Here is a 20,431-nt window from a genome sequence, read left to right as displayed (position 1 = left end):
TATATGAGTACAACAAAGTACTCATATAAAACTGGAGACAGATAAAAAATACCAAAATAAAGCAAATATGAATAAGGCTTGATAATATTATAAGCAACAAGTTCCTGGTTTTGGCTTTTTTTTTTTTCCCAGAATCATCAAAATATTTATATCTTGTTGTTATTCTTATTAAATCAACATAACTATCATGATTAATTTTCTATTACCTTGAGCAAATTTGAGATTTAAATGTTAACTCTAAATAGAAATAACAGTTGAATAGGTGTTTATTGATCACTGATTAAGACAATACAATTGGTATGTACCTTCTATATGCTGAATTTAGTTACTCTACTATTTTCAGTTTTTACGATATTCACAAATAGCTAAACCCTTAGTTTGCCACAATAAAAAAAATGATGATCCTATAAGAATAACAAGTCATTTTTCCTTTTAAAAAAATACAAACACTAAAAGAGATTTTACTATTAAACTTCTTAAAATTATTTTGAAAATAATCCCTTCCCCTTTATGCTTAAGATAGGAAGAAGACTGCCTTCTGAAAAAAGACAAGTATTAGCAATTAAGATGAAAAAGAAACGGTGACACAAAATTCATGCTTTAAAGTATCTCTTCTGGTTAAATAGAAAAAGGCACATTTCAAACTTAAAAACAACAAAAATATCTCCCTGGACCAAACATTGAGCAAAAAAGGCAAAGCAGTGTAGACACGAAGAGACAAGCTGGGCTCCAGTTCTGGACAGCATGGTCCAAAGGTCTGGCTCCCTGGAAGCCTCTCATGTAGATGAGAAATGTCCCATGCCACATGGAAACAAGGCTTAGCTGAAGCTAGGTCAAGGGAATTGGGCTGTGTTGTTCATGAAAAGGGATGAAAGAACTACTACAAAAATGACACTTGAGGCCAAACTACTACAAGAATCTAATACAGCGCATAGGAGAGATGCAGCGGGGAGAAGTTACAAATTCTGCATAAGAATTAAAATTCCAAAACATATGAACAAATCATTTTTTTGTTTTAAGATTTTAGTGGAGACAGAGAAAATGAGCAGTGGAGAGGGACAGAGGGAGAAACAAAGAGAGAAGGGGAAGCAGTCTCCCCACTGAGCAGGAAGCCCAATGCATGGTTCCATCCCAGGACCTGGAGATCATGACCTAAGCTAAAAGCAGATGCTTAACCCACTGAACCACCCAGAAGCCCCACATGTGAAGAAATCTTATCCTAAAAAATGATAATTAACAAAATCAACAGTGGAACCTGAGGTCACTCCAGAAGAAGGTAATACGGAACAAGGAGACAAAGACTTAAAATAATACTATCAAAGAGATCAACAGAGCAGCTGCTTAACTTAAGATAATTTACAAAACAAAAGAGGTATATACTGAGATGTTCTATTCTTTTTGCTCAATTTTTCTGTAAACTTAAAACTGGCCTCTAAAAAGTCCATTAATTTTTTAAAAAGATGATATATGATTCAAGAAAAAAAAGAATTATAACCCTATTTTTAATACTGGCAAAGCTGAATTATCCTAGTTGTAGTTTAAACAAAAACTACCTTATAAAATGCCTTATATATAAAAAGATGCTTCATAAATCCTTGTGAAGAAAATGAGTAAGTAATAGAAAGATCAATATGAAGTCATTTTCTATCAGCACAAGTCATCAGGTTATGAAATATATATCTCTTGGATATTCATTGGGATCTCTTATTTTTCAAATACAATAAAATGTCCTTAAGGTCACCTTATATTTTTAGAGTATTCCAAATGTTATCATGATTATTGTTGATAGCATAAGAAAACAAGTAAAGAAACCCATCTCCACTGTGATACAAATAGATGTTATACCTGGGTGTAACTAGAAGGCCATTGGGCTTTATCCCAATCCTTACGTATCTAAAGGTTGGAAAACTGCCACATGCATTATTATTTAAAACTAATACATGCTATATTAATATGAGCCAAAGCATATGTGTGTGTGGGGGGATAAACAGAAGAGCAACAAAACCAAAAGTAGTTCTCTGAAAATAAAACAAACATTCCTCTATCACTAAAGAGAAAATAGAGAAAAGGCAGAAAGGAGCAATCCAACTAAAAACTGTTAACATCTTTTTTTTAAATAAGAGAATATTATAAATACTTCTAGAGCAAAAAGCTTGAGTACTCAGATTAAATGGCTAATCTCATTAAAAGTATAATTTTCAAACTTGATTTAACTAATAAAAAATCTGAATAAGCCAACAACTATTGTAAAATCTGAATTGGTAATTAAAGTCTACCTTCCAAAAAGACACCAGACCAGACATTGTATCAAACTTTCATGAAAGACATAATCATTTTCTTATAGAAACATTTTTGAAAAAGGAGAAAGAAAGAAAGCTTCTGAAGTTTATTTTATGAAGGTGTAATAACCTTAGCCATTAAAACAGGATAATTTCAAATACTCTACTTGGGCTGGGATTCTAAGTATACAAGGAGGATCAAAAAACCATATAATGCACCAGTACCCAATGAATAAAGCTTCAAGAAAAAAAGGAAGCATTCAGTTCCCGTGAATTAAAGCAAATACATGTATTTTCTTTTTTAATTATACAGAGATATACATTGTAAAAATTAAAGTTGTATCTACACCTCCACTGTGTGTACTAAACAGCATATGTCATACATTATAGTAAACACAGTATGTAAAGAAAAACAATGTTCAATTTAGAGAACATATTCTTTTGAGATGACAAGCTATTTTAGATTTGCATGTCAAATGAAAAAGATATGCATATTGAAAACTAAGAATAATGAAGTGTAATAAAAGAAAATGTTCAAAGCTAAGTAAATGAAAATAGCTTTGAATTAACAGTCCATGTGGAACTGAGTATAAGAATAATTACATAAAGCACAGTATATTAATAACATTGTAAATTATTCTTAGTTTGGTTTGTGGCATAAAAGATTATTAAATATTCATACCCCCCAAAATAAAGTCTTAAATACATAAGAAAATGACCATGAAAATTAGGACACCATTTATTCAGAATTATTTTTCTCTCAAGAAAAATGTGTTATGCAAATTGTTGTACTACAGAAAATTAGATAAATTATATTTTCAGAATAACTAATGTTCATTATTTACAGGTACTTAATCTAACACAAAGCTAAAACCAAGGTCACTTACAACTTAATTAAAACTACTTGGAATGTGAACCTATTCATTCTTCACATGCTATAATTAATTAGATGTATTTAAGTAAGGTTACAGCTAGATACCACTGTATATTTAAAAGCCTGCTTTATATTTTCATGGCAAATTGATAGTTTCCTTGATTCTTAGAAAATACGTTGATTTTAACTGCCTTGGAGTAAATAAATTTAGTCATTACATGTATGTGTATAAATATGTGTGCATGTATGTGTAAAGTTGAACACAATTAATGTATTAAAGATTTAAATGAATGCTCAGAGCAATTTCTAAATCTAATAATCATTTGTTTACAAATTGACAATTGAAACACCTAAAATGTTTTTAGTAATTTCACATATCAAAACAAGAAATTTATCCTTTATTTTACTAATAAAATGCATTTATCTTAATTCTTTAACATATCAATATATTACAGATATCTCTCAGCATATAAATGCATGTGCTCTCCCAAATTAGTCATATTATTATTCATTATGTCAAACACAATTTTCTTTCCCATTCTCCTTATAAACATATATATATATGTGTGTGTGTGTGTGTGTGTGTGTGTGTGTGTGTATACACACACACATAGGTATACACATACATACATGTATGGAAATTCTAAGAGAAACCAAAGAAACAAGGTAATGAGAGTCGGTTAGTTAAACTTTGTTGGATTTCCTTTTTGTTCCCAGAAACCTAAGAGTATTTGATAAACAGCAGAAAATGAATGAATGAATGAGTAAACAGCCAAACAGAAAAATAAGAGAAAAAAAGTATGAAATTTGGCAAAACGCCCTACTCTTCGAATAACCATTCCAATGAAGAGCAAAATGGTTTGAAATCCATTACTGCCACAGACTAGTAATAGATTAATAACAGCAAGTGTTTAAGTCTTCATTGTGAGTTTAAGCTATAGTTTTATTAAGAGGTGGAGATGGAGTTTTTGTCCAACAGATGGACACTCATTTACCTACAACAGGTTTTTTTAACTACAACAAATGGTTCTGGGACACCTGGATGAATCAATCAGGTGAGCGTCCTATTCTTGATTTCGGCTCAGGTCATGATCTCAGGATCATGAGAACAAGCCCCATATCCCCACCCTTGCTCTCAGGCCCTGTGCTCAATGGAGAGTCTGCTTCTCTGCCTCTTCTCCCACAGTTGTACACTCGCTCTCTCAAATAAATAATCTTTTTAAAAAATGGATTTTATCATCATGTATGACATCACTGTTTTCTTATATGAGTAAAATATGCTTAAAACCTAAATGTGACCAAAAAATAAAGCAGGAAATAGTGACTGGTTAAAAATATATTTTTTTTAAACAAATGTAGCTACTAACCCAGATTTTCCTATCCAGAATTAACAGTACTCCTGATTACAAGTACATAAATTTATATTTATTTTATCACATCCTTTCAACCTATCATTTTAATAACTGGAGCCATAAAAAGAGGAAGAAAAGAAACACACAATCAAGGTAAATACAAAATATAGCTAATGCTTTCTATTACAGGTTATAAAACTTGAGACCAATTATAACAGGTGAAATATTTCACCTATTTTGACCTTTCTTAAATTTCACATTTAGCTATAAGTAGAACAAATGATTCTTCATTTTCCTCATGAAAACTTCATTGCTTATCAAGTAAATATAGAAATGAGCAACCTAGAATGGTAAGCAATGTGGAAGTGACAAGAGTCTTGGGAAAAAATGGCTCTACCACTTTAGAGTATGCCATATGGACATATTCAGTTATGTATCCATTAATCAAATACAGAGAAAAGAGACATCTGATCCAAATAACATTCTATTTAAAACCTGTGAGACTAAAAGGGAAGAAAGTTCAAAAAACATGGTAGATTCAATCATGTCTTGGGGATTGCCTTTCTAAGCAATCTAACGCCAAAAGAAGATTCCTATGTAAAAAGATGAAAGATTTGCCAACTTGAAATACTTAAAACATGTGCAAAAATTTTTTAATCCCATTATAAATCATATAAATAAAAAACAAATTCATCAAATGAAAAACTGGTAATTCTCACAAGCAAATAGTAAATAGCCTACAAATAAATGAAAAAACAAAAGTTAGCCTCAGTTGTTAAAAAAAATGTAATTCAACGAGATACCATTTCCTCTCTTTTCAACAGGCAAGGATTTCAAGCATAATCACTGCTATCTCTGAGAAATAATGAAGAAAATCACAAGTGCCAGAGAAAGGCAAAATTCTCCAATTTTGAAAAAGAAAACAGAAGAGATACAATGATAGATTGTGAAAACTACTTAACTATAAGCTTAGAATTAATACATAGCAATGTAACAACAACAAAAAGAATAGGATTTGCTAAATAAAGTCATGAAAAAAATAGTCTTAGTTAATTTTCCTATGAGATTATTAGGTTAATTGTTCTTAAACTGGCAAGGTAACTCACAGTTTAATATCCTTAAAGACAAGATGATGAAAGCATTGTATATGTCCATATTGGTAGATCTACAGACCACTGAATAACTATCAAAATTGTTTTGATAATGGATTAAAAGGCAACACAGAAGAAAACTGAGTTTTACACTTAAATAAAATGGTAAGGGAGCGAAAACGTAACTACCACCATATGCATAAAATATCCTCATGTAAAAGAGCAGATGCCTACAACTTTGTTGCCTCATTGTAGAAATACAGGACTAAATGGCAGACTTAACAGAAATAGTATCAGTTCAACAAACAAGTTTGTTTTTTTTTAAGATTTTATTTATTTATTTGACAGACAGAGATCACAAGTAGGCAGAGAAGCAGGCAGAGAGAGAGAGAGGAGGAAGCAGGCTCCCCGCAGAACAAAGAGCCCGATGTGGGGCTCCATTCCAGGACCCTGGGATCATGACCTGAGCCGAAGGCAGAGGCTTTAACCCACTGAGCCACCCAGGCGCCCCTCAACAAACAAGTTTTAAGAGAACTATTCAAGAAAGGAATGGGATATCTTCTATTTATTTTTTAAGATTTTTATTTTTATTTATTTATTTGACAGACAGATCTCAAGTAGTCAGAGAGGCAGGCAGAGAGAGAGAGAGAGGAGGAAGCAGGCTCCCTGCCAAGCAGAGAGGCCAATGCGGGGCTCGATCCCAGGACCCTAAGACTATAACCAGAGCCGAAGGCAGAGGCTTTAACCCACTGAGCCACCTACATCCCAGGAATGGGATATCTTCTAAAAAACAAACAAACAAACAAACAAAAACCTCTTCATTACAATAAGTAGACCTCATTATAGGGGCACCACCATTTTGACAGAATGCTAGACCCACAAATACTAGATTGGGTGGAGAAATTCTATGACTGCAAAGATTCTCTACATCTTAAAAGTGTAATTTTACCCAGTGGCAGCTCTCCATTCAGATTTGGTTGGAAAAAAGTCTCTTCTGATCATTGATGGAAAGACTATAGAAAAGGCAACACACATTTGGTCCTCACAGCTGAAGGGACACTATTTTAATTCTAACCTGGCTGATGTCAGTGTCTTTGTATTATTCAACAGTGCTAAATCTACCAAAAAGAATATACAACATCAAATAGATGAAAAATCTTTTCATAAAACATTAATGGTATCATTCAGCATAATAATATTTTAAATACCCTATTCTAGATACCAAAATCATCGTTACATCCTCCTTGTCAGACTGCAGTATATACATTAAATCAGTGGTTTTCAAAGTGTGGTCTGGAATTTCTAAGATCCTTTTAAGAGGTCCATGAGGTCAAAATTATTATTAAAAATAAATGACATTATTATTTAATATAATAAAGTTAATATTAATATATTTTATTTAATTAAAATATTATTTGCCTCATTCACTCACATCCTCCCATGAGTGTAAAGTCAGTTGAGTTTTGCAGAGGTATAACGCAAGATATCAGAATTGACTAAATGCAGAAGCACATATGGGAACCTAGTTGTCTTCTATTAAGCTAGATGTTTAAATAATTTGAAAAAAGATATACAATGCCATTCTTCCAACTGTATTTTTTTATTTTAGGAAAGTTATTTTTGATAAAAATATTCCTTATCTTAATATAACAAATGAGGTATATTAGTATCAATAGTTTAGAATTATCCTAAAATACTAATTTAATACTCATTTAATGTATTAAATTTTTTTGTTTTAATTTCTAATACAATATCAATAAACATACTGATAAACAACATAAAGAAAAGTTCTAGGAGGTCCTCAGTAATTCTTAAGAGTGTAAATGAGTTTTGAGAACAAAATGTTCAAGAACCGCCAAATTAAACCATGCTAATTATTCTATATCAAAATTTCACAAGAATGTTGGAATCCTTTATAATGCAAATAAGTACTAAAAAAATACAGTCTTCCCTCAGAAGACAATCTAACCAAATAATTCGTACTTCTTAGGATCAGACACATGTCTGGAACAGGGTTAAATTCAGAAGTGAACTTGAATGAGTCAAGTAACACCATCTGCAAAGCGTCAAGAGATATAATGCTAATAGCAAATGTCAAATCACAAATGCTATAAAGAATAAGCCCCATATACACAAAAGCAAACTATGATCATATCAATACAACTCAAAATTCACTTTTCCTAAGAACTGATTATACAATAACTCTATCAATATTTATATCAGTATTAAAAACTGATAAAATAGCATTTAATATTGAAAGAATACCAAGAGATAATGTAGACTCCAATACATCTTCAATAGATCTCCAATATTCTCAAGTATCTTCCTATTAACAGCTTTTCTATTTTAACAAAGACTGTTAAAATCAGAACCCACTTCAAAAATTAAATTCAAAAGATTTTCTTTAGGATTAGTGAGACTTAAAAAGCAAACAGAAAAAGTGGTGAAAAATAACAATTCTCTTAATTAAGACTTAGCCTTTAAGCATCATTTTATTACTTGAAACATATATATAAGGCATAGATAAAATTTTATATACTGATCTATAATAGAGTATATACTGATCTATAATAGAGTATATACTCTGATAAAACTTTGATATGTATAAATATATGATGCTCATTAGCATGGAAGTCAAGAAAGGAACATTTGAAAGCCTACCGTCTGTGAAACATTATGCTAAATACTTCATATATATTATCTCACAAATCCCAACAGCAAAATTCCTATGCAGATATTTTACAAATATGGAGCTGATGTTTATAAAGGCTTAGTAGTTTGCCCGTGGTCAATCATAGGTAAGCAAACAGAATTTGTACAAAATAATTTCCTTCCAACCACCTTGCTAGTCAGTGCTCTTCTCTTCAAAAAGAATCTAATGGTATACTGGATAGAACAGTAGGCCTAAGTTCAGAAGAAAGTCCCAGAATTTCAACCAGTCTCGCTTTTATCACTTTAGAAAACCCATGTGCCTCAGTTTTGTTTTGTTTCTATCTTTATACAGAGCATTCTATCCATATCATGCAGGACTATAAAGAAACTGGTTACGTCGAGGAAGACAGCCTGGTCCAGGTCCACACATAACGGGCACTGAAAACACAGTATATACTTCCTGTTACTAACCTTACTACTTTCCAGGGGGAAGTCGGTTTTCAAAGTTCATTACATGATCCCAGTAGGACTAAACTGACTGCTACAATTCTGGTTATGGAACACCAGCAACAGGAAGATGTCTGTACTAATCATGACAGGTCTTGATTAAGAAAATAATATGGAATGTTCAAATCTTACTTGCTTCTGATGGCTAAAATGCTCTAATGCTAAGAAATATTTTTTAAAGTAAATATACCTCAAGAGCATAAAGAACCTTAAAGAAGCTCTACTCCAATCAAATTCTGAAGATTAATCATAATGCGTGTAGCCTTAACAGAAAGAGGACTAGAAATGAGAGGTGGAAAGAAGCCCTTAGAGTTGTTAGGTAGGGCAGGTAAAGATGAGGGTATTGGGAAACCTAAGAAGTGGGCTGTTGTATTAGTTTAAATAGCCACTAAAACATAAAAGTACTTCAGGTATAACTAATTCTCTGCAGAAATACTGAAACTCATCCTTAATAAGTTTTCATCCTTTCTCTTATTTCAGCCAACTCAGTATTTCAATTTCAGTATTTGGAACTCTCTAAAAGGGCAAAACATGGTTTCTAATGCAATTGTGAATTAGAGTAAACACCAAAGATTCCTCAATATATTTAAAATGCTTTATGTTTCAAAGCACCAAATACAGCATGATATACAGATCTACTTTTTTGGCAAAGAAAGTACACCACAGTGGAGTCAGAATGTCTGAATTTAAATCCAGGATTCACTACTTATTCTGTAACCTTCGGGAAATTTCCCAACATTTCTATAAAATAGCTTTACCTCCTAGTAAGCAATAATACATAAAGCCACCAGAGTAGTTCCTTAAATAAGTACCAGCAAGGCAGAGGTACCAAAAAATAAGAAAAACACTTTTAAAGAATCTGATATTTGAAAAAGACTTCAACTTAACTACAATGGTACAAATGAAAGTTTATTAGAATTTCTTATATTTGCTTTATTATGATTTTTTTAAATAACTTATGGGAGGGGAGGTGAAGTGCCTCAGAATGTATCCTTTTCAGTGCTTAAAAGTTTCTAACAGCTTTTAATCCAACACTGCTTACCTCAAAGTATTACTTTTAAAGATTTAAGGAGGTAACGTACACATACCACTTAACATAATGCTTAAGTCAAACAGCAGACAAGCAAAAGCTGCCTTACTGTTATGACTACTGTGATTAGGACTACTTCTCTCCACACATTTCAGACTAGAAACTCTCTCTTGCACCACCTTTGTGGTAAATGTCATCATATGCACACACTTTTTATTCTCATGCTTCCAATACTACTTCAACAATAATACAAAGGTCTTTGGGGGGGAAAAAAGCCCTTTAAATAGCCAGTCCTTAGCTTTATCATCAGTCATTAGGTCAAGAAACTAAATGCAGAATTGGGAAATCCTGTGTTGAGGAAAAAAAATGCCTTCATCATAGACATAGCTTTTGACATACTCCTCTTACATTATATGTAAAAATCTATTTCTGTGGTTCTGCTAAATTTCTGGAGCAACAGCACATAGTGTGTTTATTTAAATATTACTACTCCAGAGTCCACTAAAACCTCAAAAAGAAATGGAAATTAATCATGCTATCACATATACTGATAACTCTTTTAATTACACCCTTTCCAGACTTAAAAGTGAAGAATGTCAGAGTCAAAAGATAACACATAAGGTATAGCACACCTTAAAGTGAAAATAACATGGTGAAGAGTAACTATAATGAAACATTTTCTATTAAAGAATTACTTCAAAATTATAAGGAAAATTTGCTGTAAAACTATAATTACTCAGAAAGGAGTCAAATATATAAAGTATGAATACATATACTGTAAAATTTTTAAGAACTATCTTAACAATTATTTATTTTTATTCACAGAAAAACCAAAACACTAAATGAATCATTTAAAACTCCATTACTCAAGCCACTGGTAGATTGTGAAATATTCACTTACATGTTAAACTGTCCATTAAACACCGGTTGAAAAATGACTGAACCAGACCATACAGGGTGTATGGATAGGTTTTAGAGTGGCTCACAGTACAACTTAACAAGGTATACAAAGCCTTACTTTCTCTGACCCTTCTGTCTGCCCATCCCTGTCTCTCAGCCACATGCCTTTTACGCCTGGCACCCTCACTGTACAGACTACAGCTCTTTAAAAACACCGCACTCTTGCTCACATTTAAAATAGGTTCCCTACCTTTCTGGTCCACTTGAAGACGTTAAATCTTGTCATATTTTAAGACGTGGCTCAAGATTAACCTCCTCTATGAATACTTTTCCTACCACAGTAACCCCTCAACACATCTATTAGTTCTTTTACGCCCCATTTTGTTTCTATATACAGTTAACCTGGGAACAACACAGGTTTGAACTGTGTGGATCCACTTCTATATGGGTTTTTTCTCAATAAACACAGTACATGACTGGGGTGCCTGGGTGGCTCAGTGGGTTAAAGCCTCTGCCTTCGGCTCAGGTCGTGATCCCAGGGTCCTGGGATCGAGCCCCTCATCAGGCTCTCTGCTCCGCAGGGAGCCTGCTTCCTCCTCTCTCTCTGCCTGCCTCTCTGCCTACCTGTGATTTCTGTCTGTTAAATAAATAAAATCTTTAAAAAAATATATTTAAAACACAGTACATAACTATACATTTATTTTCTCTTACTTATGATTTTCTTAACATTTTCTTTTCTCTAGCTTACTTTATTGTAAGAAGATAGTATACAATACATACACAAAATATCTGTTAATCAACTACATTATCAATAAGTCTTCCAATCAACAGTAGGCTATTAGTAGTTAAGTTCTGGGGGGGGGAGTCTAAAGCTATAGATGGACTTCTGCCTGTGCAAGGGGCAGAAGTGCACTGGCCCCAATGCATCTAATACCTGTGTTAAGGGTCAACTGTAGTATCATAATGCCTATGGTATTTGAGTACACTTATTTAATGCTATGCCTCCTCCTAATGTACAATGAATTCCCTCAGAGTAAGGCTGCTACCTTATTCATCCTTCTATGTCCAGTAACTAGTATTGTACGTCACACATAATAACCATACAATAAATATAGGATGAATGGATGGATGCATGAATTAAATCTGACCTTGTACTAAGCTAGATTATGATTACTGAGCTAGATTACGAAAAACATGAGAACTTCAGTTTAAGAACTAAAAAACAGTCTCTGTCCAACAATCAGATTCAGTTACTACTTAAAAACTGTGGCAAGGAAGTAAATACAAACTTCACTGCTGATATTCAGAACTGAAGGAATAGTTTTACGGCTAACTCAGAAAATAAAATTTCCATTAGTTATATGTTTGTAAGTTTCAGTCTACTAAAATCATAACAAGAAAACTATGTATTCAATTATGATAAAGAAGTATCAGTAGGATTTTCTTTATAAATCCCAATTTTTAAAATATTATTATTTACAGAATATTAGAGCAAAACCATTTACAAATGTGGAACGTATCTTGATATAAATTGCAAAGAAGTCAAGAGAAATGAAACTGATCACAGAATTAAAAATACAGTAACTTACTTCCAAACTAAAGCTAATCGGCCTAATACCTAACATTACCATGGGGTCAGACCTCCTCTATCTGTTTAGCTAATTTCCTAAATTAATTTTTCTCTGAAAAAAACCCCTAATATAACCTGTATTCCTGATACTTGATGTGATTTAAAATAATAATAACAATAAATAATACAGCTACCATGTAATGAGTATTTACTAAGTGCTACTTATCATTTCACATTATTGACAGATCATTTAAGTCTTATAATAATTCTATTACCTTTGTATTCATAGCCCTGTGAGAGCTATTCAATTACCTAGAGCCTTACTACCAAGACTTTGGTAGAGAAAGGAAGGAGTGTCTGATTTTAAAACCTACACCTACTCTGCAACAGTATATCACTTCTGTTAATCCTTCATTAAATATGTTACTCACCTAATTTATCCTGTATTAATATTGGGTTGACATTAAATTAAATTTATAACAAGAAAGGAAAACAATGCCAGTACTAAGAGCAAAACTAAAAATTTTAAGATAAACTTTTCAGGTAACTGTAAGAGTATTAAATAACATTAAGTAAATCGTGGCATAGAAAGGAATTAAAATTATATTTTCCTTTATGTGATATAAAAAACTTATAAAGACAGTTTTTTACTAAGTAATATAAATTAGTCCAGTTACTTCCAGATCAGTCTGTTTTTCAAAGTTTGTTCTTTCAAACATACAAACTAGTGAAAAAATATTTTTCTAAATCAGTGGGTCACTCAATATATGGATAAAATTTCTCATACTTTGAAATTTATTGCATTTTATCAAATAACTCTTAGAAATATAAAACACTATATAAACATTAACACTTATTAGCACAGTAATCATATGATTCATTTATTTATTTTTTAAAGATTTTATTTATTTATTTGATAGATAGAGATCACAAGTAGGCAGAGAGAGAGAGAGAGGAGGAAGCAGGCTCCCCGCCGAGCAGAGAGCCCCATGCGGGGCTCAATCCCAGGACCCTGGGACCATGACCCGAGCCGAAGGCAGAGGCTTTAACCCACTGAGCCACCCAGGCGCCCCTCATATGATTCATTTAAACCTATACACATTTTGAAGAAGAAACCCTACAATTATTACAATAACAACAGATTTAACCAGGACTTTCCCAATAACCAGGACATATGGATGTTCTCTAAGTCTTCGCTTATTCATTGTGCTCACAGTCCTTCTACAACTACTTACTGGAAAGACACACATGCATACTATATAAACCATTTGGCTACTTATTTTACATCAGCATAATATTAAATTATCTTTGATAACTATGCATGTTTAAAAAGGTTATTAAAATAACTCACATTACTCATATATTCATACTAATATAAAACTTCAATAATTTCCACTATACCTCATTCTGAAGTTCATCACCACTTTTAACGGAAGCAAGCATATCATATAAAGTACAGCAAAGATCTTCTATTCTTGTTGCTTCAGCCATCTCATTTAGAGTTGCATTTAAGTACTTCTCAACTTCACACCACAATAAGGAATCGTTTGTTTTTTCCACAGGCTTAAGCTCTGGGGTGGAATGCTCCTGAAAATGTTCATTCAGAAACTTCTTATAATCAAGGCTTATAGTTTTCTGGGGTTCACCATTTATTGGCAGTTCATCAAAGTGGTCCAAATCATGCATGTCAAATGAAAATGCTAAATTTTTACCAAATAAAACTCTATCATCATCTTCTTCTGTCATCTGGATAAGAGCAGTGAGATTGTCTTGATGAAAACGAGAAGTAATTCGATTAGTAGCATTACAAGCTGCAGTGGCAGATGACGACGGAAAGGGACCAAACATCTGTTTGATAGCCTTTGTCTCCTTGTGACCAACACAGTCCTTCAAGTGAAATGTCTTGAAGAGAAATGCAGCTGCACTTTCAATTGCTTCTTTCCCATTACCTATTCCAACTATTCGAAAATGAAAAAAACAGTATTAGCCCAAGTGAATCACTGTTCAAGTTACCCTCTTCAAAAAAAACTACTACAAATATACTTCTGGGTAATTCCAGCAGTGAAAATATACTGATAAAGACAACCAATTTAGGAACAGAAAAAATCCCTTTACGTCTATTCCCAAATTCCCAAAGAACCATATTAGGTCAATAAATCATTATCAGTAATCATTCTCTATCTAGAAAGGAGAAACTACCTAGTAAGAACTCTTTACCTATTTCTAAAAACAGTTTGAGCTGTTAGCTAAAACTTACTTAAAAGTGGTTTTTAAAAGCTAATTTAAAAAGCTAATCAAATAAACAAAGTGTAAAAAATATATCTGAATTACAGACTTGGAGCTAGAAAAAAACCTCAGGAGATCTCTAACTTCCTTTCCAATTTGTACTGTGAATCTGAAATGGCAAGAAATAGATTTATATAGTTTTTATTCAAAAACATTTAATACCATCAAGGATGGACATAAACAGAATCTTGTCAAAGAAACTTAGTTATATTATAAAGCATTTAAAAGAATCTGCAGTTTAAAAGATGTAAATTTCTTACTGAAGTAAAAGGAGGAACTAAAGGAGCAGCCACTAATTTCTTTAAAGCATTAATTTCTCATTGCTGATTTTCTCAAATAAAAGAAAGAAACTATCTTTGTGTCATAGAACTCAAAGAATGGCCTTAGGGAAAAAAAATAAAAAAGAATTTTAATCTTCAGAAGGTCCCAAAGGCAATGTGACTAACTTTAAAGTTAGTAAGACAACTAATGCTAGTATCATCCTGAAACCATGGCTGCAATCATAGAATTGATCACACGTCTTGAGTGGTTTAGTACAGCCTGATAGTCAATCCAAACTCCTATACTTTGTTTTCACATCACCCTTGGAGCTACCCCATCCTTTTATTCCAGCCTTACTGACCATTATCCATTTTTAACTCTAGCCAACAAGGATTTCTTAACATCTAAAAACTAGGTCCTGTCCACGCTACGCCTATTTCTATGCAACCTTCCCCAAAGTCTCTGATTATCCAAATTTTACCCATGTTTCAGAATCTAGCTTAATTGCCTCTTTCAGGCGAGTATAATATTGTGTACAACGTTGTACTCCCTCACTGTTCCTAGCCCAAAAGAGGTGCCTCAATAGAAATATGTTGAATTAACTTAAACCCAGGCCTCAATGACACCAGACTAGCAGTTTTACACTATCTGACACTGCCTCTGTAATTTTTTATCTGATGTTTACACATGTGTGTAGGAGACTAACAATTTATATGAGTGAAAATAATTTTACAATGACTATTATTTCTAATATCCTCAAGTATAAAATCTACTTGCATGATTATAAAGAATTTATAAAACAGTATGGGACATATATTCTTTTATTTAGGAAAATACATGACAAAAAAGTTCTATAAATTAAGTAACCCTTTAATTGAATAACATTTATGTGCACTTTACTTAGTTTATACATGACAGAGAATCTGGTTTTCAATAATTTAGGAATTGTGATAATTTTACAAGTAATTCAGTAAGGTTGGGATACTGAGGTCTTTAAAAAAATGGAACTTACATTTCCAAACTCACTTTACATCTAACACTGTAAACATATATTCTTTTGTAAAAATATTTTATACCTTCGGATTTTTCTTAAACAGCTTACTAAGAACTTTTCAATCAAACTATCTCAATTTTTCCTAACAAAATTATCTTTTTTATCTTACAGATGCTAAAATGGATAATCAGAGACGAATAACTTGGAAGACATCAAACAGCTAGTTATCAAATGAGATTCAAAGCAGATTTCTAACTCCTAAACAAAGTGCTTCTACTAAACCACACTGATCTCCTATAAATTCCCAGAAAGTAGATTTATCTCAAAGTCTCATGTACTAAATAAATAATAAATCACTTTAGGAAATAAAGTACTAATTGTGAGAACAGTCTTAATTTCTTACTGAAAGTGAAATTAACTTAAGTACCGTTATTACATCACTGGTAAGTATGTTATAGCCATACACTGCATTCACTAATACAATGCAATGGAACCAAACATCTTGCCAGAAAATAATCTCCGTAGTAGTGGAAAAGAAGTTATGAGTCTACCTTTGAAGAAAAATAACTCTTTCTTTAAAGCATTAATAAGTAATGCTTTACACAAAGATCAAAAACATTTTTTCAGTGTTTCAAATTTTTAAATGAGTATCGACATATCTAAAAACAAACAAAAAACCCTCAAAAAAACAAAAACTGAAGTCTTTTAAAAATTATTTAAACTAAGATAGATAATGGTGCTCATAAATGTTAATACCCCTTCCTAATTATTAACCCTACCCTCGCCTAATTATTAACTCTGCTCAACCTACTCCACATATCTTTGAATAGGACACGTGTTCACATCACAGAGTGGTTTCTTAAAGGTGAACCAGCACCACACTATTCAGGTATCTGGAAGTTCATTTTTGAGAAAAATTAACAAACACCATTTATGGCCACTGTTGGCTTTCGAACAGACTACAGCATTCTGAAAACGATGGTTCTCTGGGGCGCTAAAACACGCCATGCTCGCTTTTCGCCACGCTGCCTTCCGGCAACCGCACACGCGTGTCTTCCGCGCTTGGAGCCGAGACACGCGTTCCAGCGTGCGCGGTCCGCACGTGATGACGTAGTCAGCACAGGACACTGGCTGTTAGTCGACCACCCGGATGAGAATGCACCTCAGGATTGGAGCAGAGAATCCTGGCCTCACGCAGGGCGGCAGCAAAGGAGCCACCCGGTTTACTAACACTTGCGCACCCATGAAGGCAGCACGCAGATCTTATGGTGACTAAACCATATTAAAGGTATTTGTAAAACACGGAGAGAACATTTGAAGAGACTGAATGTAATTGATATCTGACCTGTCAAAGGTCTGGCAGGCCCCACCTTCCCTCAACAGCAATGGCAGCAGAAACGAAACCTCCAGGGAACCGAGACGCTGGTCCATGGACTAGCTGAACCTGAGCATAATGAGCCACAGCGAGAGGAGGGGAGACCCAGAAAACGCGTGTGGTGTGCGTCTAGAGTGTAAATTTGTAATAAGTAGTCCTTTCTTACCAAAATTAAATTTGTGAGTTTGTGAGGATGTTATTCACAAATAATAACCTCTTCATTTTTATGTACAATGTAAAACTGATGAACTTTCAAACGAATTATTTCGTAGGCTAAAGCTCTTCAGCCACTTAACATTTGCTCCCAATTTTCAAGCCTTTTCTGTTTCCCAAGACTGCCTGTACTAATCTTTCTGGATGGATTTTAAGAAGCTTAGTTTTGTCCTTAAGATTAAAAAAAAAAATCAGTATAAAATAAGATATACACTAAGTAATCAATTGTCAAAGCTTGAATGAAACTTAAGATCTCCAAACCTATAAGAAAACTAGTCTAGATACCTAACCACTTGAATATCCTATTTTCTATCCATAAAACACTAAACAAGGTGGACTGTAAATCAGAAAACTGGCTTTTACCACCTGGCACTTCAACTGCAACATATTTAAAGAGATATGCTTAAGGTCACTAGACTATTCTATATTAATAATAAATACTTGCCCTGCCTACTTCCCAGTTACACTGAAAGAAAAAATGAGATGCGAAGTGTACGGTAATCTATATAATTGGTAACTGATTACTGTAACAAAATATTTTAAAAATCAGAGCATTAATGATATAATCTTAAATCATTCTTGATACAAACATTTACTTCTAGATTCCCTTTGATAGCAAAATGCTAAAGAATTAAAGGGTTGTAAACTAACTTTTAAGGAATAACCTATACCTTATAGTTGGGAGATTCTTAAAAATGAATAAAAATTTTTAATTGAAAATTGAATTTAAAAAATCCATCAACTGCTTGCATTCTTAACTGTTAATATTCAATTTACAAATTGTCAACAAATGAGTTCCCTGTCCAGTTATGTCTTTAATGTTCAGTAGAAAATATCCCATAAGATCTTTTGTATTTTAATACTGAAATGTTCAAAGCTGTCAAATTTACTTTTTCATGTTTTGCAAAACTTTAAGTGTTCATTTTACCAAACACTTGATCTGTATCTGCAAATACTCTATTATAACCCTGCATCAGTGCCAACTGAAGTTTACTCCATTTGATAAAAGTATTATTATGCTGTATTTGCAGACATTAGCTAAATGATTTTTAACTGATAATTACAATAATTTTTTGCAAATATGTAAAATACTTATGCAATAAACTTTCCAGGCAGCATTAGATATTAAAAAAAAAATAAGGATTCTGCTTAAATATACACTATTCCGTTCCCCAATCACTTCTTTCCCTTTACATATTCCCTCCAGTGTCATTGGTGTGCTTTTTAACAAGAATAGTACCATATGACTTTGTTGGGGGATGAACTTAACAATTTACGTCATCTAAACTTAAAATTGCCTAGTTATGCAATTTAGTATAATGACCTGCATTTATTTCAGAGTGTAACTGCATCAAAGCACCTTCAGCAAAACCTCACATTAAGTAGGCTTAGTATTCAAGAAATGTTCAATATAGTAACTTAAAGGAGTTGCTTACACATTGAAATTATTCCTGCACTTACACAGAAATTATTGCCTTCAGGGTGAGCAAATTATTAAAGGAAAACAGAGAAACATACTTAGTAGAGAAAAAGAGCAGTACAAGAGATTAAAAATAGTCCAAAGCACTTCCCCATCTTTTAGTCAGCCATTCAATTTTATGTATATTCACTACAAAATATGAATACTCATCTTACAGTGTAGGCTTCAAGTCAGCATCTAGCCACTATATTGCTATTTCTAGTACTATTAAATCCTTCATCAAATTATAACTTGACTTCCCAAGTAACGAAACAGCTAACATAAAAATGTCAATTTTATATAAGAGCTTCCTACATAAAACCATGAGCATCACTAAAGAAACTGTACCTTTGAACAAATAACATAGCTTACTGAGACTGACCTAGCATTTTAAATTTATTAATGTCCAAAAAAACACCTTAAAAAAAGGATGATATAAAGTATATACTTCAGTTCTGTCCCCACTTATCAGATGTTTAGTAATGTTATACTTGTTAATACTGCCAGGACAATCAACTGCAACCTTACAAATGCCTCTACTAAGAAATGCAGTGCAAACTGCTTAGGAAATTATAATCATTTGTAATGAAGAATAATATAATGATAAACTAAACTGTGAAGATCTGATCCTATTTCCAACTCTTGCATTGCTATAATGTCCATTCAATTTACTATTTTGCCATATCCTCAAGTAATCTGAACTGCCTGTTTATACAGCTGATAGATCTTCAGTCATGTATGATTTCATTAAGTTATTCAGCTTTTACTTTGTAATTTCTCCCAGAAACCTCCATGAAACAGACATAAATTTAACAACTTTGATCCTAACTATTTAAAACAATCTAAATCTGTCCCAGTGTTCTTCTTGATGAATTCCTTCCAGACTCACCCAAGCACAGTTCCTGACCTTATGCACAGAACTATTTGTTTACCAAGGCTATTGGTAAAAAAAAAAAAAAAATTACAAACTATAAACAATTTTATTATAAATTACTTGTTTATAATAAAATAATAAAAAACTATTTATTTATTTATAAATGAATAGTTTATAATAAAATCGTTTATAGTTTATAATAAAATCATTCACTGACAGCCATTTACTAGGTTTTACTCTACAGACTTCTGGTACTACTTCACACCACAACTATACAAAATAAGAATTATCATCACTGTTATAAATGAGGAAACAGGATTAGTGATATTAATTAGCTACTCACTAGTAAATGAAAGAATTATATTTATACCATGTCTATTAACCGATAACTTTAAATCATCCTAAACTGTAAGAAAATAATTTTATGAAAACAAAACAGAAGCATATATGGAATAAAAAATACAGTTGTAAATATTCCAAACAAAGTATTAACTTAATGGATCCATCCATGTATCTAAAAGTAAACTATCGGAAAGTAGAGTTTATTCAGAAATGAAAAGGTGGTTTGATTTCAATCTAGTGATATAATCTATTCTCAGAAAATTAAAGGAGAAACATCTTGCGTAGATATGATGGCTAGAAGTGGAGCAAGTGGTGAACAAAAGGCAACAAACAGAAGAAAAAGCCAAGCCATCACAGCCTTGGTTCCTAACA

At 32.6% G+C, this 20,431-nt stretch overlaps 1 protein-coding gene across 2 annotated transcripts in view; it reads right to left on the bottom strand.

Moving 5' to 3' along the window:
* ASCC3 (activating signal cointegrator 1 complex subunit 3) overlaps positions 1–20,431 on the bottom strand; it is a 336,284-nt gene that overhangs the window by 287,411 nt on the left and 28,442 nt on the right. For both annotated transcript variants that reach the window (XM_032338962.1, XM_032338961.1), the window contains exon 4: positions 13,657–14,213. In XM_032338962.1, coding sequence (XP_032194853.1) covers positions 13,657–14,213 — 557 coding nt within the window. The remainder of the gene's footprint in view (positions 1–13,656; positions 14,214–20,431) is intronic.

This window comes from Mustela erminea, chromosome 4 (genome assembly GCF_009829155.1).
Source record: "Mustela erminea isolate mMusErm1 chromosome 4, mMusErm1.Pri, whole genome shotgun sequence".
In the NCBI taxonomy this organism is placed as follows: domain Eukaryota; kingdom Metazoa; phylum Chordata; class Mammalia; order Carnivora; family Mustelidae; genus Mustela; species Mustela erminea.
Note: the sequence above shows the minus strand (reverse complement) of the source record. Positions and strands in the feature narration are given on the sequence as shown.